General features: G+C 38.6%; 1 protein-coding gene and 3 non-coding genes across 5 annotated transcripts in view; 1 reads left to right on the top strand and 3 right to left on the bottom strand.

The window, feature by feature from the left end:
* Window positions 1-1,233: 1,233 nt before the first annotated feature.
* LOC127416892 (inosine-5'-monophosphate dehydrogenase 1a-like) overlaps window positions 1,234-23,016 on the bottom strand; it is a 41,931-nt gene continuing 20,148 nt past the window's right edge. The window contains exons 11-16 of one of the 2 annotated variants that reach the window (XM_051656481.1): window positions 22,703-22,846; window positions 22,441-22,585; window positions 22,105-22,248; window positions 7,183-7,266; window positions 6,875-6,891; window positions 1,236-4,168 (exon numbers count right to left, since the gene is read on the bottom strand). In XM_051656481.1, the coding sequence (XP_051512441.1) occupies window positions 4,074-4,168; window positions 6,875-6,891; window positions 7,183-7,266; window positions 22,105-22,248; window positions 22,441-22,585; window positions 22,703-22,846 (629 nt within the window). In that variant the 3' untranslated portion in view covers window positions 1,236-4,073. Of the gene's footprint in view, window positions 4,169-6,874; window positions 6,892-7,182; window positions 7,267-22,104; window positions 22,249-22,440; window positions 22,586-22,702; window positions 22,847-23,016 lie in introns of both variants that reach the window. The other variant, XM_051656482.1, reaches the window with a different exon arrangement.
* On the top strand, window positions 12,904-12,975 carry trnae-uuc (transfer RNA glutamic acid (anticodon UUC)). The gene has a single exon. It is a non-coding gene; the product is annotated as a tRNA-Glu (tRNA).
* On the bottom strand, window positions 13,058-13,144 carry trnay-gua (transfer RNA tyrosine (anticodon GUA)). The gene is given in 2 exon segments: window positions 13,058-13,093; window positions 13,108-13,144. It is a non-coding gene; the product is annotated as a tRNA-Tyr (tRNA).
* trnal-cag (transfer RNA leucine (anticodon CAG)) lies at window positions 17,536-17,618 on the bottom strand. Its single transcript has one exon. It is a non-coding gene; the product is annotated as a tRNA-Leu (tRNA).

Genomic DNA, 23,016 nt, shown 5'->3' with positions numbered 1-23,016 from the left:
TATCAGTAAATCCAAGTCCAGATGTAAATTGCGTTTTACAGTTAATTCTCTTTTATTCTTTATATTATTTAATGCCAATATTAAACAAATTACAATTTTACAAACGTGCGTGCGTGTGTGTGAGACAGACATCTTATTTGTACAGGAATTTTGCCCTTCTGCCCTTCTGAGTGGCAAACTGCTCAATGACCCTATTATTGAAGTCAGGAATGCTTTGATAAAATGTGTCCATTCTTCTCCAACTCTTCATTGTGCTTTCTTACCCTGATTCTGTAGCCTTCGTCCAGTTGTGTAGCTATGTTGACTCTGCCAAGGATTGCTAGCTTGACACTATTGTCCATATGTGCTCTTGTAGACTCATGTTTCTTCGTCCTCTCTGATAAATATTTTAGGTCACTTAATCCTAAAACAGTCCATGTTCCATCTGTCCCCGTCGTTTTAAAAAGTAGACATGGAAAGAAAAATAAGGCATTTGCATGGCCAAGCCTTTCTGCTGTACCAAGTACGGGAGAAGCATCGTGTATACGTTTTGCTCTTTTCGCTAGCTCTTTTCGTTTGATGTTGATGTCAGGTTGATCTGGGCCAAGCTCTTTTACCCTTAGTTTCTTCACCAAAGTTCTCTCTCAAATGGATTTTGCTGAAGAGATCTTGCATGCGCAGTCGGTGGTGGTCGGGACTCTTGATGAGATAAGGGATCAAAAAAGGAAGCTAATTTCCTCCCACATAATAATTTATATTTTATATGTTGCACATTATTATGCATTTTAAACACACACACACACACACACACACACTTAAAATAAGTTTAAAAAAATTATTTAAAAATGTTTATTTAAAAAAAAAAAAAACAAACAAAAAAACACTTTCCACCAGGTTGGGCGGTGCCCCAGCGCCCCCCATGTACCAGCCACCACTGCTTAAAAAGTATGTTCTGAATGACCCTCATTCAAAACAACAGCGTGATGATATTCATTCATAGTGTCCTTACCACAATTACTAAGCAATTACTACACAATTTATGCTACCAGTGTTGTCAGATTTTACTGCTGATTTGAAAAATGTTCTTTGATAGTAACCTTGACCAACTGTTTTTGGGTATTTTGGTCTTTTCCCATTCAAGTCGATAGGAGCTGCACTTGTATGCTGCTTGTTTACATAGAAAATAGCTGCTCAAGAGCGATCCGAAGATGTCTGTTGAGTGACCTGACTTGGTGTCACTGTCCTTTTCTGCATATCGCGGCGGACCATTACAGCTTATCGCCGCCCGATCGGCCAAGTTCGGCCCCGTTTCGCGTCCGTCCCACAGGGAAAAGTCCCGGTTCCCCCTATGGCCAGTCCACCCGATTGTGAGCATCTAAACAACAACACATTTTAACTGCCTCTCTCGCGTAGACGCTCAGTATCAACAAAATGTCTGGAACAGTCACTTCAGGTAAACGTTTGACATTATTTGAGGAAAATACGTTAACTCAGAGCCCTATTTAAAGGATCCGTTAACGATACCAGAAGTGCTGCAGGAAAACCTGCGTTCAAATTCCTTGTTATTGTTTACATGCTTGAAATGGTCTAAGGTGGTCATGACCGAAACGCAAAGCGGAGGGGTTTTATACCAACTAATAAATAAATAACCTGACATGAAATACTTATTTGCGTTGAAATCATATTATTATGCGAGAAGAAAGAGACCGCTAAATCTCTAGAAACAGCTGAATTCCAACTCCGGTTAGCATCTGAGTTCTCTTGGTGTTTATTTAGCAAAAATGACCATCTGACATTATCCCGCTTATTACAACACTACTTGCTAAATAAGTAAATACAGTAACTGGACATGAAATAATGATTTGAGTTGAAATTTTATAATCAGTGTTGTGGACGCTGTCACTTTTTCCCTGGATGCCTGCTGGATGGTGCCATTCACCAACCAGAATCAAGCATTCCAGAGACCCGTGTATTAAGCATGATTATTTAGTTAGATGCATTTTATTATATGCATTTAGTTGTTTTTTTCCCCACCACTCGACAACATATAGACCCACACGTACTAGCCATTCAGATGCACAAATACTGCACTCCACTGATAGTAGAGATGCAAGAGCATGAAAAGTCATGACAGCTTATGCCATTACCATCTTTATTATTGCAGATCTTTAACAGTTGACAGTTTTTGCTTCCTGTACAGCAGGAGCTCATCACAAGGACAGACAGACAGAGCAGCTACAAACAGCTTTCACAACACTGTCTGGAGATTACAGCATGTCACGGTTGGCTTTACAATCTTATTTGTGTCTGCTTAAAGGGTTAGTTGACCCAAAAATGATAATTCTCTCATCATTTACTCACCCTCATGCCATTCCAGATGTGCATGATGTTCTTTCTTCTGCTGGTCCATGCAATGCAAGTGAATGGTGACCAAAACTTTGAAGTTCCAAAAAGCACATAAAGGCAGCATAGAAGTAATTCATACAATTTTTCCATACACCGTTTAATCCATCTTCTGAAGCAAGCCAATCAGTTTTGGGTGAGAACAGACCAAAATGTAACTCATTTTCACTGCACATCGTGCCATTGCCGTCTCAAGGCACAATCATGATTTCAAGCTAGATTACACTTCCTAGTGCTTGACACATGCACAGTCCAATTGGATTGCTTCAGAAGACATGGATTACTTTTATTCTGCCTTTATGTGCTTTTTGGAGCTTTAAAGTTTTGGTCACCATTCACTTGCATTATATGGACCAACAGAGCTGAAATATCCTTCTAAAAATCTTCATTTGTGTTTTGCAGAAGAAAGAAAGTCATACGCATCTGGGATGGCATGATGAGAGAATTGTAGTTTTTGGGTGAACTACTTTAACGCAGCTATAGAAAAGTGTCCTTCATTTCCTTCTGTACTTAGTTCACAAATCAGCTGACTTCTTCAGCTACAGTATATGATCATGAAATCCTCTGAATTACATTACTCATTATGCATCTGTCTTTATATAGGATATATAAATATATTTTATATAATTACACAAGGTACTAATCGTGTGGCAGAAACTAAAACTATGGGAACAAAAGAAGAAACAGTCTGTAAAACTGATAGGCCTACTTTGTTTCATAATCTGTTTCATAGAGAATGAAAACTAAATTGTAATTGTTATTATCCAGGTTTTTTTGGGGGGGGGGGGGTTGTGCACTATCCGCAGTATTCTGATTGTCCCTTACCACATCCTTCAAAGTTTTAGCAATAAATGCTTTTTGAGTTATTAATAATATTTCTTTTATGCTGAGAACTTTCCTGACCTATGACTTATAAAAAATATAATTATTTTTTATTTACTCATTTATCTTCTTATTTTTGTATACATCTATTTATCCAAGGTTTTTTTTTATTTTTATTAATTACTTTATTTTAATAGTTTTTTTTTTATTTACCCTTCACCTGTACTTCTTGTCTTTAAGACTCAACGATTGTATTCATACATAGTTGGATCTGTGTAATTTTGTACATCTTATTGAACATTTATAATGAACCTTCTGTTTTTCAGTAAAATAAAAAAAATCATCTAAGACATGTTCTAAGACATACACACTTAGGCCACATCCACACTAATATGTTTGCGTTCGACTTTGCTACGTTTACGCCTCTCAATCACACTAGAACGGTGCTTTCCTCCACCGAAAATGGAGACTTTCGAAAACATTATACATTGCCGCATAATCATTGGGAAACTTAAAACAGAGTTTTCAATCGAAAACGGATTAGTGTTGCCGTGGCCTAGGCACAAATACACACACAGCATGTTACCATATTATGATGCTGTAGTACATTCATAAAGGATTTTTGAATAGAGATAAAATGAATAGCTAAAATTCAACGTGTATGAATATAATCTCTCTACTGCAACATTTAATTTCTCAGAAGGAAGCCCAAACATATAACTGAAAAAAAGAATCGATGAGAATCGAAACAGTCCGTTGTCAGTAGTACATTCAGCTCGGTTACTACAAATCAGACATCGTTGAGATCAGCTTTTATTTAGATTCAACAGCCAGCACAAACAGAGATAAGTGGCGAGGATAGATCACTTTTAGCCATTGTGTTTCATGACAGCTGGTGATGGGACATTGGGTCCGGTTCTCATCTGCCCCCTGCTGCCGGGCTCAGTATAACCGCTTCTCATACCTGCCGGGAACAGAAAAAGACATCAATCAAACGTCACGAAACATGTTATCAACATGCATGGATTACATTGGACAGAAGAGTTCAAACAGGTCAGGTTAACCTTCCAAATTGACTTTCTATTCTGCACTGGTTACTATTGCTAGGTCTGACAAGCTTTCCCTACAAACATGTACTCTGCAGCGGTCAGACATGGAAAGAGAGTTGACTGGATTGGGAGAATTAGTTTAGGAATGATTAAATACTGTACCATCTGGATTAACCATGCATTTTCAACAGAACTGTGTAACATAACCAATACACTAATAACTACCAAAAATCAGCTTATTGCAAAAATCAGACAATGCAAGAAAACCATGTTTACATGAGATTTGGAATAATCGGGTTATTCTCTGCTTTTGACATCAATACGCACAATGACTAAGCCGGTAAAAACGGCGGTACACAAGGCAAAATCGGGGTAATGGGCAAAAATCTACCTGTGCCAACAGTTTTCGCTCTAACCGTTTATGATCTTACCCTGAAAAAGAATTGCTATTTAATGCGTTTACATGACCACACACATTGTCATCTTATTAAGCATAATCAGTTTAAGAACATGTTATCTTAAGCCCTTTCAACATTTAATCACGTGCAGGATATGAATTATAGATATCTACAAATACATTTTCACTAGTTAAAATACTAAATCTTGGTATCAGGAATTACTACTAATGAAAATTCTATTTTTTGATATCAGTAATTAGTTTTGCATTAGTAAAATAATAATTCTAAATATTAAAAATGATGCCATCACTTGCTGAAATACTGGAATTTTTGTAATATTTTAATTGCATTTTCACTTTCAGAATTTCACAATGATCTATCATTCACTCATGTCCAAAATGCAATTATAGATATCTATAATTAATTTTTACTAGTAAAAATTCCAAATGCGCATGTAAGCTATGTACTTCTTACTAGTAAAAATGATCATTTTTATGTCAATAATTACACTGTTGTTTGTGCAAATGTACGGCAAACCTATTTAACTTTTAATGCTCCCAGTATTACTTCTTGTAATTGCATTTTTACTAGTAATATTTCAATCTGAGCACTCTACAATAGATTTTCTAGAAGAACTTCCATTTTTTACTATTAAGAATACTAATTACAGAGCTCTCAATTTGCATTTTTCTAGTACAAATGCAATTGCAGAACTCTACAACTGAATACAGAGCTTTGCGATTACATTCTTAGTAGTAAGAATTGCAATAAAAGAGCTCTATAATTACATTCTTACTAGCAGAATTCCAATTACAGAGCTCTGCAAAATAAATATGCATTTAATGTGATTTTTTACTAGTAAAAATTCAATTGTAGAGCTATGGAAGTAAAAATGAATAGGAGTCAATGGGAACATATGACAAGTAAAAATTCAATTATAGAGGTCTGTAATTGGAATTCTTACTAGTAAAATGCAATCATGACGAGTATTGCGGTAACATTAAAGATAATTTGGCCTTCCATATTCAGACATGTTGAAATAAATGTACAGATATAAAAAATGAGCATTTTACTACAGAGCTCTCAATTTGCATTTTACTACTACAAATGCAATTGCAGAACTCTACAACTGAATACAGAGCTTTGCGATTACATTCTTACTAGCAAAATTTCAATTACAGAGCTCTACAAATAAACATGTATTTAATGTGATTTTTTTACTAGTAAAAATTTAATTGTAGAGCTATGAAAGTAAAAAATGAATGGGAGTCAATGGGAACATATGACAAATGAATATTTAATTTCAGAGCTCTGAAATTTAAATTTTTACTTGTAAAAATACAATTGTAGAGCTCTAAAATCGGACTTCTTACAAGTAAAAATTCAATTATAGAGGTCTGTGATTGGAATTTTTACAAGTAAATTAAAGTAACGTGGTGAACATTAAAGATAATTTGGCCTTCCATATTCAAACATGTTGAAATAAATTTACAGATATAAAAAATGAGCATTTTTACTAGTATTTAAATTTTTGATAACAAGAAAGGACGTTTGATCTAACAATTAAATTTTTTATATAAAAAAGAGGTACCAAGCTGATAAGTGTATCTGGAATTTTAACTATTAAGAAATTAATTACAACTATCTGTAATTGTGTTTTGATCAGGAGTGAATGGCAGATCACTGTGAAATTCTACAGGTGAAAATGCAGTTACAGACATAAAAAATGACTGTCTTTACAAGTTGAAATAAAATTTTTGATATCAAGAATTAAAGTTTTTACTATTGCAAATGTAATGACTGATATAACAATAGCATTTTCATAAGTAGTAATTCCATTGATGATCTCAAGAATTAGCACTGAAAGTATATAATTCATATTATGCACGTGATTAAATGTCAAAAGGGCTATATTTTTATAATAAAAAAATTATATAGCACACACAATACAAACAGTAGTGTATTTGTCGTTGTTTCTTCCAAGAAATGTTCCCATTGAAAAATATTATAAGTGTCAAAGACAGTGTTAAGAGTATGCAACCATGACATGACAGTGGGATAATGGACACATGTGATATAAGAGAAAAATTTAACTATAATAGCTAACAAACACAGTCTCAATGCCTATTACAGAGCACAGACCTTCCCACTATTTACAACACAATCCCCTCCACCAGAACACAAGTTATTGTGAGAAACACTACATGAGGGCTGTGTACTTACATGGCAAAAAAGAAAATCTACAATGACAGCGTAAGAGAAAGGAAGATAAGACAGTTTCACATGTAAACACTACTTTTTCATGACAACGTATAAAGGAATGGATCAGGGTTTTCTGGGAATCACTTAGAAAAAAAAAGGGGGATTGCTAAGAATTTGAACACTAGACTAAAGTTGAGTGTTTTTATGTGAACAAAAAATGTGGAAATGTGTTTATGTTTATTGTAAAGCCATTCTGTTGAGGGCAGTAAGGGACATGAACATGACAGGTCAGGTAGGGGTGGTTAAATCATAAGTGGGCGGAGACTTACGAATGCAGTCCATGAACTCCACCCTCAACCTGAGAAGACATGGTCCTCTTCTCAAACTTCAGCTCTCCAGAGTACATCATCGATCTAAATAATACAGGTGAGACTTATACACATGCATGCAAACACAGATAAACACTGACAGATTCAAGCATTTTAAAGGTCTCTTGAAATGATTTGACAAGTGTGGTTTTACTTTCCTGTGTTGAAACAAGTTGGGGGAGGACATCCTCCCTATTTTATATGGCCAATAGCCTTTAGTTTTCATCACAGCCTGGCAAAACCACACAGCTTGTACCATTGATGAAAACAGTTGCCCAAAAGCTTTTTTTTTGGGGGGGGGGGGGAGTTGTTGAGGGGTCTTCAACATTAGGCAATTTCATGTCCCAGGGTTGTTTTACTTTTTTTTCTTTTTTTTTAAATAAAATGAACAGAATTCAACTCTTTTTTTTTTTTTGTTATATGAAGTTCTCATTGAAACTGAATTGGAAACTTTTTAAAATAAACAGACTGGAGTCAAAGAATAGGGTGATGGATAATGGTGACATGTATGGAATGTATTAGCCACGCCTTGGTAGATCATATATAAGCGGGAAGGAACCCAGTTGCTGGAGTGGTGCTGGGAGCAACTTGTATTTTTGTAAAGTCTATCTTCTGGCATCAAAACCCCAAGATTTCGAGAGTGATTTTTCACAGAGGTGGCAGAAGCCACAACAAATTGGCGATGAGGATGACATTGGAAAGGAGCAGAAGAGTGGAAGACCACAGCGGGCAGGCTGGACAGGCAACACAAAACAGGTGGCCACCTAGAGGTAAGCATTTTTGCTTGTAATTAGTTTGTGTTGCTTGCCAGAGTCTGCCCGTGGTGGTAAGGACACTCAAAAAGCTCCTCCAAATTTAAAGAGCAAAAAGACTAAAAGGGTTTTGATTCCAGAAGAAATAACTGCATGCAATGATCTGTTTTTACTGTTAAGAGGGCCTAGATGGATAGCAGTAAATGAAAGCAGATAAAGTTTAAAGAAGCCGGGTAGGCAAGAATCACAGGTTTTTGACCGTGTAGGCAAAAATCCTGCAGGGCATACCTAAGAGAGGTAGTAGAATAGTTGCGTTTTAGAATTTTATTGTATTTTTTGAGAGCTCTGTGTTTATAATGGCCTTGTGTTTGTAAAAACGTGTGAAAGTTTCTGTGTCTGTGAGAGTGTTTGTGTCTGTGTTTGAAAGTGTGTGAAGTGTGACTGAAGTGCGATTGTATATGGAAGTGTACGACAGTACAAATATGAGCCCAGTAGAGGGACTGGAATGTATGATGCGTCCTTAAAATAAAAGGAAAACAAAGTGTGTTATATGAGTCCAATAAATGAGGGGACAAGTGTGAATTTGAATGTAATATGAGCCCTAAAAATACAAATAAAAATTAAAGGGATACGATGAATGGAGTAAATGTTATCTAATAAAGAAGGTTTGTCTTTTATATGTTGAATGGATGTTAGGAATGAAAGCCTGTCTCTTGTGAAAATTTGGAAAGGAATTTCCTTTGTTAAAACAGAGAAAACTAAAAACGCTCTGAGATATTGGCTTTGTAGGTTGTTTGACCATTCTTCAAATTGTAGAATTTGTGATCCAGATAGAGAGACTCAGCCTTTGCTGTATAACTAATGAGGAGTATATATGCAATTTACAGCAAAGAAAATCTATTTAGGCCTATTTTCAACCTTCCATCAATATATTAGGCAGAAGAGATCTGATGATTAGAGGCAAAGAGGGCACATAAAAATTATTCTGGTTGTATAGTGGAGGTAAAACAAATGATAATATATATATATATATATATATGGAAGGGTAAATATAATACAGTATAAACTGACAATAGGAAAAATAATAAAAACAGTGAGACAACACAGCTGTAAAACAAAATGTGCATGAAAGCAAAAAGTTAACTCTTAGCTGGCTGGACAAAATGTAGTCTTGGGCTGTTCTTTTCATGCCAAGAAGGAAGCCTGATGTAAGATTAACTAAACTGAGAAAGAGCAGCTGTTGTTGGACGTGTGCCAGATCATAACTCCTAAACTAGACTGTAGCATAGAAATTTATTTGACTTCATACAGATAATTTATACATTCAAGTGGTATAACTGTGCTTAGAGTTAAAGTTCATATCACAGTGACAAGTAAGAATATTGAAATTATAAAGAACTATAAAGTGACTGAATTCCATTTGGGAAATCACATTATCTGGACAAGCAATAAAGCTTTGAGTCCAGTGTACTGCATTAAACTAAAGTCAACTAAGTAAATGGATTTTAAACAAAGGTTGTATTTAAAATATAGTGTTGTTATATTACATAAGGTATAATTATGGCAACACTCCAGTGGAAATACTAAAATCTAGAAATCCACTGTGTAAATAATTGATTGATAAAATCTCAAAGAAATGAGGAAGCGAAATTAATAAAAAATAAAGGGACTTGTATAACGTTGTGTATTGAAAAGTGAAGGTGAAACAAATTAGAAAAACTGCTTCAAGATATTGCCGTTGTAGATTATGGTAGTAGGAAATAAATTAAAATAGTAAGATATACGTTTATCCTCTAAATTTAATGATTTATCTAAATAAATGGAGATTAAATAATTTTTCATTTTTTATATGCCAAGTAAAAATAAAAGTGAAAGAAATAAAGACTCAGCTTATGTAAAAAAAGCAGCTGTTATCGTGATTTGGCACTATTTGGATGCAGAGTGATCCTAAAAGTAAATTGACAACATAGAGGAAATTTGTATGTGTATGTGGTATAATAATAATTAAAGTGCATGTTATAGAAGAAGAAAAGGGAAGCTGGTTGATAAATAAATGAAAATAATTGAATTTCTTTGGGAAGATCATATTATTCGAACAAATAAAAATTGCTACAAAAATTAATGCATTGATACATTTTTCCTAAAGATAAGGTTTGTTATATTAAAGGAAAAATCATGGCAGCCGCTCCTGTGGACAAATTAGGATTAAAATATCCATTGTGTAGAGAACTTATAGATAAGCTTTCAAACAAATGGCAAAAGACAACCAAGATATGATGACAAAATGGCCAAAGGAAGGGACATTGGTATAGCATTGTGCGAGGAAATGGAAAATTTGATAAAATTATAAAAATAAAGATAAGAGTAAAAAAGGAAAAAGGAAAAAAAAAGGAAAAAGAGAGAGAAGTGATAGCATTGTTCAAAAAAGGAAGCAGAAAATTAACTGAAAAATATAAGACAGGCAAGAAAAATACTGAAGGAGGGGTCCTTGTCAAATCACCTCCATATATGCCCTCAGAAGGTCAGTTCCCAATACTCAAGGGAACTGTAGAAGTTTTAGGAGAAATGCTAAGATGTCAAGAAAATGGAAAAGATAAATTAAAAAGAAAGGTGAAACTGACTAATAAGAAAATTATATTTTGTAACGAGTATGAAAAGTAAACCTTAAATGTGAAAACTTCACATTTATGTGTCTGTTTTACGTTCTGTCTGGTCTAGTTTATGAGAGAATAAAGTTTTTAACAATATTAAATTAAACACTATAAATTCTTGATATCTAAATGTAAGAACCCATGATTATTTGTTTTGATTTTGATTTTCTATGTGTTTAAATATGTCTGGAGAACAAATTTACATGTGAGTTGCAACTTTATCGGTGTAAACTTGATCAACCAACAAAACTGATAGGTAGAGTTTATTATTTTGTTAGGGACTGTCTGATGGAGAGATTGAGTGAGTGCTGTTAGTGCCATGAATAAACAAAGACCTATGACTCCACGCTCTATAAGGAGAGTGAGCGGGAGGGGTTACACCCTGTACTCTGTGAGAATGGCGTGCAAATGATAGTCTCCAGAAAACTTGTCTCTCTTGGTGTCTTCACTCAGACAGGGGCACCCCAAATTTAGAAAAGATAGATAGCAGATTCTTTTAGTTTAGATTAGATATTTATTTTTTCTTTTATTTTCTTGTTTTATATAAACAGTGTAGGCATTGGTTGATCATGGGTACACTGAGAGCTGCCTTTGAGACTAAAATTAAAGGAAAATAAATTTAAGAATGATTTGGATCATTTCATGTTCTCTGCAGTTCCAATCCGCTGAAGTTGTGCTCTTAATACCTGTTTTCTGATCTTTATGTGTGGCAGCCTTGCCAATATTGTGATGCTTTTTCCTTGGGTTTTTTATGTGACCAATCATGCCAGATAAAATGGAAAATAAAGTCCCAACCTTCAATAAGGAGGCAGAACTAAGCAAATGTTGTGAACAGTTTTGCTCAGATGCTCTAATATCAAACAAAATAGAAGATATTTCCTTTTGGAAGTGCATAAAATAGAAAATGTTATTCGTGCCAGAAGTTCTGATTTGAAGATTTAAGAAATATCTGTGATGTATTTGATTCTAAAAGTATTGATAATGCTAAGGAAAAAATTGGTCATTGGTAGCAGGTGAAACCCATGGAGAAACATTAATATTAAAATTGAACAGTAAATTCCTCAACTATGAATGTTAATAACTTCATATTCATGGGTCTATTCTGTGTGTGTCTTTGATATTAACTATGTTTTACCCTTTCTTTTGTCATCATTATGTGTATGTCATTCATTAACATTGCTTGTCTTGTTTATAACAATTTAAATAGAATTGATTAAGAAATGGGGTGCACGATTGGCTAAAATTAATATAATGATTGGAATAACAATCTTTGTGCAAGGAATAATATTCTGTTGTGTGATACCATTAGTAAAATCATTCTTGATCCGAGCAACATTGAAGCAGATGACATTGATCAATGTGAATGGTCCAATGCAATACAATGACAATTACCCTGGATGGACAGAAAGACCAGATTGGGAGGAAATGAAGATATGTATGAGGAGATGAATGATGAGCCATACCCTGGGTGTAAGTGCTAGCCTAACCTCTCCCTGATAGAACCAATAGAACCTCTACAGTCCTCCGCTCTACCAGCTGAGCTATCGAAGGTACAGTACATTGACTGCATGTTCCTTACTTAAGTAAGTCCCAAAGGGGGATAATGTGGAATATTTTTATCAAGTTGAATATAAATTAATCAAGTATGATCAATGTAAATATAGCCATTTTATTCTACAATTATTTCTGATGGTCAGGCATGTATTTTATTGTGTAGAAGCCTGTGTAGGAATGGAATGTGCTCACATATGGTAAACTGCTCTCATGACTGCTGAGAAAATATATGGTGAGGTTCCTCCACAGGTGTCTCCTGTTCACTTCTTAAAATAAACAGAATGGAAAGGGTGATGGAAATTGTTGACATGTATGGAATGTATTAGCCACGCCTTGGTAGATCATATATAAGTCGGAAGGAACCCAGTTGCTGGAGTGACTCTGGGAGCAATTCAGCTTTTTTATCTCTGATAATAAAGTCTATCTTCTGGCATCAAAACCCCAAGACTTTGAGAGTGATTTTTCACAGAGGTGGCAGAAGCCACAACACACTCTACCAGCTGAGCTATCGAAGGCACAGTACATTGACTGCATGTTCCTAATTCACAGAGCTAATGGTTCCAGGGGAACATGGCATTGTAATGCCGTGAGAGTCAGGGAGTGCAAAAAAAGAGAAGTCAACCCAGGAAACTTTCTTTTCTGGAGGCAGAAAACCCAATCTTACTCTTCAACATATTTTGCAAGGCATCCTCAGAGGCTCTCACAGGCATTTGATTACTAGACCTTCCCTGGTGGTCTAGTGGCTAGGATTCAGCGCTTTCACCGCTGCGGCCCGGGTTCGATTCCCAGTCAGGGAATGTGTTTTTGTTAATCTAAAGCTGGCATCTTTGACACAAATTCAAGCAGGCAAGTAGTGCCTCCAAGTGGTAAAAAGCACACTCCTTCAAGCTGGAATTGAACCAGCGATCTAAGGATGGCCAACAGAACCGCTACAGTCCTCCGCTCTACCAGCTGAGCTATCAAAGGTACAGTACATTGACTGCATGTTCCTAATTCACAGAGCTAATGGTTCCAGGGGAACGTGGCATTGAAATGCCGTGAGAGTCAGGGAGTGCAAAAAAAAAAAAGAGAAGCCAACCAAGACAGCCAGGAGTCGAACCGAGAATCTTCTGATCCGCAGTCAGATGCGTTAACCATTGTGGTTGTAAGACTGTCACAAAAATTGTCTGCATCACTTCCGGGAAAGTCAAAGAACTCTGCGAGAACCAATGTCATAAAACTCTCACACAGAGGAGCATCTCCACCTGAGAAAACACACCCCACTGATTGGGGACCATAAAACACAAATCACACTCACATCTGCTCTCTCTCTCTCTCACCTCAGGTCACTTTAAGGACACTAAAAACTAAGTTATGACTTATCCTGTTCTGGAATGTAAAAGGTTTGCTGATCATACATCAAATCAATCAAATCAAATCACTTTATTGTCACACAGCCATATACACAAGTGCAATTGTGTGTGAAATTCTTGGGTGCAGTTCCGATCAACATAGCAGTCGTGACAGTGCTGAGACATATACCAATTTACAATAACATCAAATTAACATAGCACAATTTAAACATCTGATATACACATAATTACACTCAACAATATACAAATAATAACATACGCTGTACAGTATACAATGCGCACTATATAGATACACATTATTCAATAAAAATAAAACATAAAAATATATAAAAAAGTATATATAGTAGTAAATATAGAATGTACAGTATTGTACTGTATTGACATTCAGACTGTCGGTTGATAGTCAGTTGTTGAGAGAGAATATAATATAATAATAATATAATTTATGACAGTCCGGTGTGAGATATAAGAGTAAGGGTAATAAAGTAAGGATAATAAAGTGCAGTGCTGATGTATTTTGATCGTGGGAGATCAAGAGTTCAGAAGTCTGATTGCTTGGGGGAAGAAGCTGTCATGGAGTCAGCTGGTGCGGGTCCTGATGCTGCGATACCGCCTGCCTGATGGTAGCAGTGAGAACAGCCCATGGCTCGGGTGGCTGGAGTCTCTGATGATCCTCTGAGCTTTTTTCACACACCGCCTTGTATATATTTCCTGGAGGGAGGGAAGCTCACCTCCGATGATGTGTCTGGCAGTTCGCACCACCCTTTGCAGTGCTTTGCGGTTGTGGGCGGTGCTATTGCCGTAGCAGGCAGAGATGCAGCCAGTCAGGATGCTCTCTACAGTGCAGGTGTAGAACCGTGTGAGGATGTGGCGGTTCATTCCAAACTTCCTCAGCCATCTCAGGAAGAAGAGGCGCTGATGAGCCTTCTTCACAACGACTTCAGTGTGGATGGACCATGTGATGTGGACACCCAGGAACTTGAAGCTGCTGACTCTCTCCACTGGTGCCCCATTGATGGTGATGGGACTGTGTTCTCTGTCTTTTCTTCTGAAGTCCACCACAAGCTCCTTTGTCTTACTGACGTTGAGGGAGAGGTTGTGCTCCTGACACCAGTGTGTCAGAGTGTGCACCTCCTCTCTGTAGGCTGTTTCATCATTGTCAGTGATCAGACCTAACACCGTCGTGTCATCAGCAAACTTAATGATGGCATTGGAGCTGTGTTGCCACACAGTCATGTGTGTACAAGGAATACAGTAGTGGGCTGAGAACACAGCCCTGTGGGGCTCCAGTGTTGAGAGTCAGTGATGAGGAGATGTTGCTGCCTATTCTAACCACCTGGCATCTGCTTGACAGGAAGTCCAGGATCCAGCTACACAGCGAGCTGTTTAAGCCCAGAGCCTGGAGTTTCTCATCTAGCTTGGAGGGCACTATGGTGTTGAATGCTGAGCTGTAGTCTACAAACAACATTCTCACATAAGTTTTCTTTTTTTCCGGTTGTTGCGGTAAGCAAACTGCAATGGGTCAAGAGAGAGAGGCAGCACAGAGCAGATGTAATCTCTGATTAGTCTCTCAAAGCATTTGCTGATAATGGGGGTCAGAGCAACAGGACGCCAGTCATTTAAGCAAATTATTTTTGATTGCTTTGGAACAGGCACAATGGTGGATGTTTTAAAGCATGTGGGGACTACAGACAAAGAGAGGGAAAGGTTGAAAATGTCCGTAAAAACAATAGCCAGCTGGTTTTTCTCTACCAGGTATTTCTTATTATTGATAAATGTTTGAAGGAATCTGTATGCCAGATCTCCCATGCTTTACCGTCTGCATGTAGTTTTTCTCTACCAGGTTTTTCTTATTATTGATAAATGTTTGAAGGAATCTGTAAGCAGATCTCCCATGCTGTACCGCTGCATGTAGTTTATATTTATCAAGGTCTCTCTGTAGCCAGAAGATCCACACAGTAAACATTGTGTGTAGTTTTTTCTCTACCAGGTAATTGCAATTTGTATTTCTTATGTTTGGTAAATGTTTGAATGGAATGCAACTTTAATTATATTATTGTGCTTGGTTCACTGATAGCTTTGAATTTGAGTTATTGTTTTAATTGGATTGTTTGAATGTATTACTATTACCTGGTAAATAAATTGTTATTATGATTCATTCTGAAGGACTGTTTTCTAGTATATTTCTTATTATCTACAAATCTATGGTCAGAGTTGGCTTAATTAAGCTACTTCAGAAGTAACCCATTAGTTAAGTAAGTACTAAAAGGCTAAACGGCGAACTGAGAATCTATAATAGAACTTAGCCATGTAGAATTAAACGGGAATACTAAGAGTAGGACCGAGAACCTGTAAAACAGAACTTAATTGACTGGGGCTAAACGGTGAGTCGAGAATCTATATGAACTTAGCCAAATAAGACTAAACGGATAAAGCTGAGAACCTATAAGGACTTAATCTAAAACGTACTAATATCTGAAACTGATGAACTTGTAGTTAAAGGACCTGTGTCCGGCCGGCACTGGACTCAAATAACATTGAAATAATAAATGCAGTCTAGAAGAGAGAATTACTAAAATTCAGAGCATAGATACATCAACGAGGTTTTTCATAATTGGAGTCAGATGAAATAAAGAAAATAATTAATGATAAGATTAATAAAACATGGAACTCAAATCAAATAATCAAAGTATGTCGCGCACGATAAGGCAGAACACGCAGGAGACCTTCAGCCACGCCATTGGATACCGTCCATGCCGCTGCCCATTTGGCCCAGTGGCCTGCATTTAGCTGATTCCAGAGTGACAGGGTGCCCATTGATGTGGTGTGCTTGTAAAGTGCTAGTTACCTAGTAATCATTAAAACACACACACACACACAAAACAAAGCTTGGAAAGAAACATAACTCCTTCCATTTTCAGTGCAAAAGTGCAGCCGGTGCCATTACAATGAAAGTAGCAAATGTGACACCACAATACTGGTCAGACAGTTCCTGTATGATCACAGATGAAAATCTTGTCAGAAGTGGGATTTGAACCCACGCCTCCAGGGGAGACCGCTCAGCCATCCTGACATGTGCCTAAAGAAAATGGACCTCATTCGTGCAGTTAGGCAGTTCGTAAGTCTCATAATCTGTAGGTTGTGAGTTTGACCCTCACATGGGGCAGGACAAAGCTTGTTTTTAGGACAATTGAGAGACTTTCTTTTCTGGAGGCAGAAAACCCAATCTTGCTCTTCAACATATTTTGCAAGGCATCCTCAGAGGCTCTCAAAGGCATTTCATTACCAGCCCTTCCCTGGTGGTCTAGTGGCTAGGATTCAGGGCTCTCACTTCTGCAGCCAGTGTTTGACTCCTGGTATGGGAATGTGTTTTTGTCAATCCAAAGCTGGCATCTTTGACACAAGTTCAAGCAGCAGTGAGTTTGAGGGGAAGGCAAGTAGTGCCTCCAAGGAGTAAAAAAGCACACTCCTTCAAGCCAGAATTGAACCAGCAACCTAATGATGACCAACAGAACATCTACAGTCCTCCACTCTACCAGTTGAGCTATCAAAGGTACAGCACATCTGCTGCATGTTCCCAATTCACAGAGCTAATGGTTCCAGGGGAACGTGGCATTGTAATGCCGTGAGAGTCAGGGAGTGAAAAAAAATTAGAAGCCAACTAAACCAGTCAGGAGTCGAACCTAGAATCTTCTGATCTGTAATCAGATACGTCAACCATTGCGTCACTGGCCTGCTGTCTGTTTGGCCCAGTGGCCTGCATTTTGCTGATTCCAGAGTGACAGGGTGCCCATTGATGTGGTGTGCTTGTAAAGTGCTAGTTACCTAGTAATTGTTAAAAAACACAAACACATAAACCAAAACTTGGAAAGACACATAACTCCTTCCATTTTCAGTGCTCAGGAGTTCAAGCAAAAGTGCAGACAGTGCCATTACAATGAAAGTAGCAAATGTGACACCACAATGCTGGTCAGAGAGTTCCAGTATGATCACAGAAGAAAAGCTTGTCAGAAGTGGGATTTGAACCCACGCCTCCAGGGGAGACTGCGACCTGAACGCAGTGCCTTAGACCACTCGGCCATCCTGACATATGCCTCAAGGAAATGGACCTCATTCGTGCAGTTAGGCAGTTCGTCAGTCTCATAATCTGTAGGTTGTGAGATCGACCCTCACATGGAGCAGGACAAAGCTTGTTTTTAGGACAAATGAGAGACTTTATTTTCTGGAGGCAGAAAACCCAATCTTGCTCATCAGCATATTTTGCAAGGCATCGTCAGAGGCTCTCACAGGCATTTGATTACCAGACCTTCCCTGGTGGTCTAGTGGCTAGGATTCAGTGCTCTCACTGCTATGGTCTGGGTTTGATTCCTGGTCAGGGAATGTGTTTTTGTCAATCCAAAGCTGGCATCTTTGACACAAGTTCAAGCAGGCAAGTAGTGCCTCCAAGTGGTAAAAAGCACACTCCTTCAATCTAGAATTGAACCAGCAACCTAAGGACAGCCAATTGAACATCTACAGTCCACCGCTCTACCAGCCAAGCTATCAAAGACACAGTAGTTCGACTGCATGTTCCTAATTCACAGAGCTAATGGTTCCAGGGCATTGTAATGCCGTGAGAGTCAGGAAGTGCAAAAAAAAAGAGAAGCCAACCAAGACGGCCAGGAATCAAACCTAGAATCTACTGAGCCATAGTCAGACGCGTTAACCATTGCGTCACTGACCCGCTGCCCGTTTGGCCCAGTAGCCTGCATTTTGCTGATTCCAGAGTGACAGGGTGCCTATTGATGTGATGTGCTTGTAAAGTACTAGTTACCTAGTAATTATTAAAACACATACACACACACACACACACACACACACACACAAACCAAAGCTTGGAAAGAACCATAACTCCTTCCATTTTCAGTGCTCATGGGTTCAAGCAAAAGTGCAGCCGGTGCCTTTACAATGAAAGTAGCAAATGTGACACCACAATGCTGGTCAGACTGTTCCAGTATGATCACAGAAGAAAATCTTGTCAGAAGTGGGATTTCAAATCAAACAAAATCAAATCACTTTTATTGTCACACAATCATATACACAAGTGCAATATTGTGTGAAATTCTTGGGTGCAGTTCCGAGCAACATAGCAGTCATGACAGTGATGAGACATATACCAATCTACAATAAACATCAAGTTTACACAACACAATTTAAAATCTAATATACACATATTTACACACAACACAATATACAAATAATAACATACAATGTACATTATACAATACACACAATATAGAATACACATTATACAATAAAAAAATTGTATATATAGTATATATAAATTGTAAAGTAGGTTGTATTGTACTGTATTTACATTCAGGCTGTCAGTTGATAGTCAGTTGCCAGTGTGTTGTTAAGAGAATATAATTTATGACAGTCCAGTGTGAGATAATAAGATTAATAAAGTGCAGTGCTGATGTATATTGATCGTGAGAGATCAAGCGTTCAAAAGTCAGATTGCTTGGGGGAAAAGCTGTCAGGAAGTTGGCTGGTGCAGGTCCTGATGCTGCGATATCGCCTGCCTTGTGGTAGCAGTGAGAGCAGCCCATGGTTCGGGTGGCTGGAGTCTCTGATGATCCTCCGAGCTTTTGTCACACACCACCTGGTGTATATGTGCTGGAGGGAGGGAACCTCCCTCACCTCCGATGATGTGTCTAGCAGTTCGCACCACCCTTTGCAGGGATTTGCGGTTGTGGGTGGTGCTATTGCCGTACCAGGCGGAGATGCAGCCAGTCAGGATGCTCTCTACAGTGCTGGTGTAGAACCGTGTGAGGATGTGGCGGTTCATTCCAAACTCCCTCAGCCGTCTCAGGAAGAAAAGGCGCTGATGAGCCTTCTTCACAACAGCCTCAGTGTGGACGGACCATGTGAGTTCCTCAGTGATGTGGACATCCAGGAACTTGAAGCTGCTGACTCTCTCCACTGGTGCTCCATTGATGGTGATGGGGCTGTGTTCTCTTTCTCTTCTCCTGAAGCCCACCACAAGTTCCTTTGTCTTACTGACGTTGAGGGAGAGGTTGTGCACCTGAACATTTTAAAGCATGTGGGGTCTACAGACAAAGAGAGGGAAAGGTTGAACATATCTGTAAAAACACCAGCCAGTTGGTTTGCGCACGCTCCGATGACACAGCCCGGAATGCCTTCTGGACCCGAGGCTTTACGGATATTCACCCGTCGGAAGGATCGGGTTACATCCACTACAGAGACGGAGAGTGAACTAACCTCTGTAGGTTCGGCCGCGTGAGCTCTCTCTGCGAGGGCTGTGTTATTTCCCTCGAACCATGCATAAAAAGTATTTAGCTCATCCGGGAGAGAGGCAGCAGTGTTCACGGCGGAGTTTTTATTCCCTTTAAAGTCTGTGATGATATTGATTCCCTGCCACATGCTTCTAGAGTTGGTGGTGTTAAACTGTCCTTCAATCTTGTTCCTGTACTGGCATAGTTTTTCAGAGGACATAACTGGCTTGTTTTTGCTCTTCCGCGTTCCTGGAATTAAAAGCGAAGGTCCGCGCATTAAGTGCCGTGCGAACATCGCTATTAATCCAAGGTTTCTGGTTCGGGTAGATCCGTATTGTTTTGGACGGAACAACATCCTCTATGTACTTTCTGACGTTGCGCTATCAGCGTAAACCTCGATATCGTTATCAGAGGTGGACCGGAACATCTCCCAGTCCGCGTGATCAAAACATTCTTGTAGCATAGTGTCTGATTGGTCCGACCAACACTGGATCGTTCTGAGGGTGGGTGCTTCCTGTTTCAGTTTCTGCCTGTAAGCGGGCAGAAGCAGAATGGAAGAGTGGTCCGATTTTCCAAATGGTGGGTGGGGGAGGGATTTGTAGCCATCCCGGAAGGGAGAGTAGCAATGGTCCAAAACCCGGTCCCCTCGTGTGTTAAAACTGATGTATTGGTGGTATTTTGGTGCAATTGATTTAAAATTGGCTTTGTTAAAGTCCCCGGTCACAATGAACAGGGTGTGCGGTTTCCTGCTTGCTTATAATCCCGTACAGTTCCTTGAGTGCGCGGTCTGTGTCGGCTTGTGGGGGGATGTACACAGCTGTGATAATGACCGCTGTGAATTCTCTCGGTAGCCAGAATGGTCGACAGAAGCATGAGAAATTCCAGATCAGGAGAGCAGAAAGACTTGATAGAATGTACATTCCTCTGATCACACCAGGATTTGTTGATCATAAAACATACACCACTACCTCTGCTTTTACCTGAGAGTCTTAGTCTTTCGCTCTGTCCGCTCGGTGCACTGAGAACCTTGCGGGTTCGATGGCTGAGTCTGGAATCTCCGCAGACATCCAAGTTTCTGTAAGGCAGATAATGCAGCAGTCCCTCATCTCTCGTTGGAAAGAGATCCGCACTCTCAGCTCGCAGAGCTTGTTGTCCAGAGACTGAACATTTGCCAGTAGAATACTGGGTAGCGGGGGTCGATTTGCGCGACGTCTTACACTGATGAGAACACTGGCTCTGTTTCCCCTTTTCCTTCTGCGTTTTTGCGGCCGGGCAGCCCAGACAAAGGGCTCCGCTGGCATGTTTGTAAACAGTGGGTCGGCATTGAGGAATTTGAAGTCTGGTTTACGGTGTGTAATTGCAGAACCAATGTCCAAAAGTGTTTGTCTGTTGTAGACAATAAGGCAGACAACATCCAAGACAAAAAACATAAGAAATGTAAACAAAACAAACAAAAAACTACAATGTTGTTTCGGAGCTCGCAACGCAGCAGCCATACTCGGTGCCATCTTGAGTCCAATGAACCCATGAGAGTCAAGGAGAGCAAAAAAAAAAGAGAAGCTAACCAAGAGTCAAACCTAGAATCTTCTGCTTCGTAGTCAGATGTGTTAACCATTGCATTACTGGCCCGCTGCCCATTTGGCTCAAGGTTGTGGTGTCATTTTCACCACACTAAACAATTTTGCCCCTAATAACTTTTTTTTTTTCAGAAGTTATTGTACTTGTTAACCAAGTGGACAACAGTGTCAGTGAAGAGCATGCTTGAGATGAAATATGAGACAAAACAAAGAAAAAATCACAGAAAATTCAGAATATTTTTATTGGCCGTCATTTCCAACAATCTGTGATTAATGCTAAATTATGCAAAAAGTGCAAAAATATTATTTAATTGTGTGTATTTAGGATATGTAAAATGTTAGCTATGAAATTAGCCTAAACAAGACAAAAAGAGTTGCCCATTTTATTTAAAAAAACATTACAAATGTAATTTCCATCATCGTGATTTCCACCAAAAAAGACATACTATAAATCTCCTGTGATGCATGTACAGACACTGTTGGACATTGTTAGTAGAAAAATTAAATAAACTAGTGAGAGTGTAAAATTTGACTTTACTTTCTATAAATCCACAGTGATAAAAGTGCTCAAAGTTGAAGAAACACCCATATATGGTCTCCAAGCTAACAGACATGGACTCAAAGCCACAAAACTCCTATTTTCATTTCACAGTGTCTTTTAAAGTTGTTTCAACTTCACAAGTTCATCAGATGTCTATGAGGCAAAGTCACACTCTTACCGCAGAATGGACAGGCTTTTTGCACCAATATCCTGGCAGCCATGTTGAACTCCAGCGATGAGGTATGGGGCAAACTTGTGTATCGAGCCTTTATCGTGAACTGAGCCAGAGACTCCCTGAGCTACCTTGACCTTATCACTTTCGCTGTAAAATACACACACAACCTGCAGTTATGTCCTGCATGCAATGTCAATGATTTAAAAAGGATGTATGTAATAAATTACACAATTCAGGTTAAATAGTATAGCCTCACAAGACAAGCATTACATTACTAGTCAATGTATAAACATCTTTATTTATATACACATGCATTAATATGTGTGGAATAGCATTTACCTAAAGTAACGTTTCTGGCTGCTTTTGTTTTTCTCCATAGCATCCAAAGAGCCCATGCCACGATATTTCTTTAGTCGAACACCATCCGAGAAAAAGTACTCACCTGGTGCTTCAGTGGTTGCTGCAAGCAATGATCCCATCATCACTAAAACAACACAGGCAGAAGGGAAGGGCACAGTCGAGCATAAACAGTCAAGTGTAGGCAAACAAATTCTGGCCATTAATAATGATGATTGTTCAGGCAAATCACCAAAACACACACCTGTGGATGCTCCCAGCGCAAGGGCTTTAACCACGTGCCCAACTGTTTGGATTCCACCATCTGCAATTACTGGCACCCCAAAACGCCGGGCGTATTCAGCCACCTTATACACAGAGGTGCCCTGCGGTCTTCCACACGCCATCACTAATGATACAAACAATTTGCACACAGGGGTAGTTGATACATAATGTTTAATGGGCTTTTTATCAACATCAAGAATTTAGATTAAAATACATGGGCGTTTCTTCGAATTCAGGCACTTTTAGCACTGTGGACTTTTTAGAAAATTAATATAATATAATAATATATAGAAA

The sequence above is a fragment of the Myxocyprinus asiaticus genome, chromosome 26 (assembly GCF_019703515.2).
Source record: "Myxocyprinus asiaticus isolate MX2 ecotype Aquarium Trade chromosome 26, UBuf_Myxa_2, whole genome shotgun sequence".
Taxonomy (NCBI): domain Eukaryota; kingdom Metazoa; phylum Chordata; class Actinopteri; order Cypriniformes; family Catostomidae; genus Myxocyprinus; species Myxocyprinus asiaticus.
This window is presented reverse-complemented; position numbering and strand designations above follow the sequence as displayed.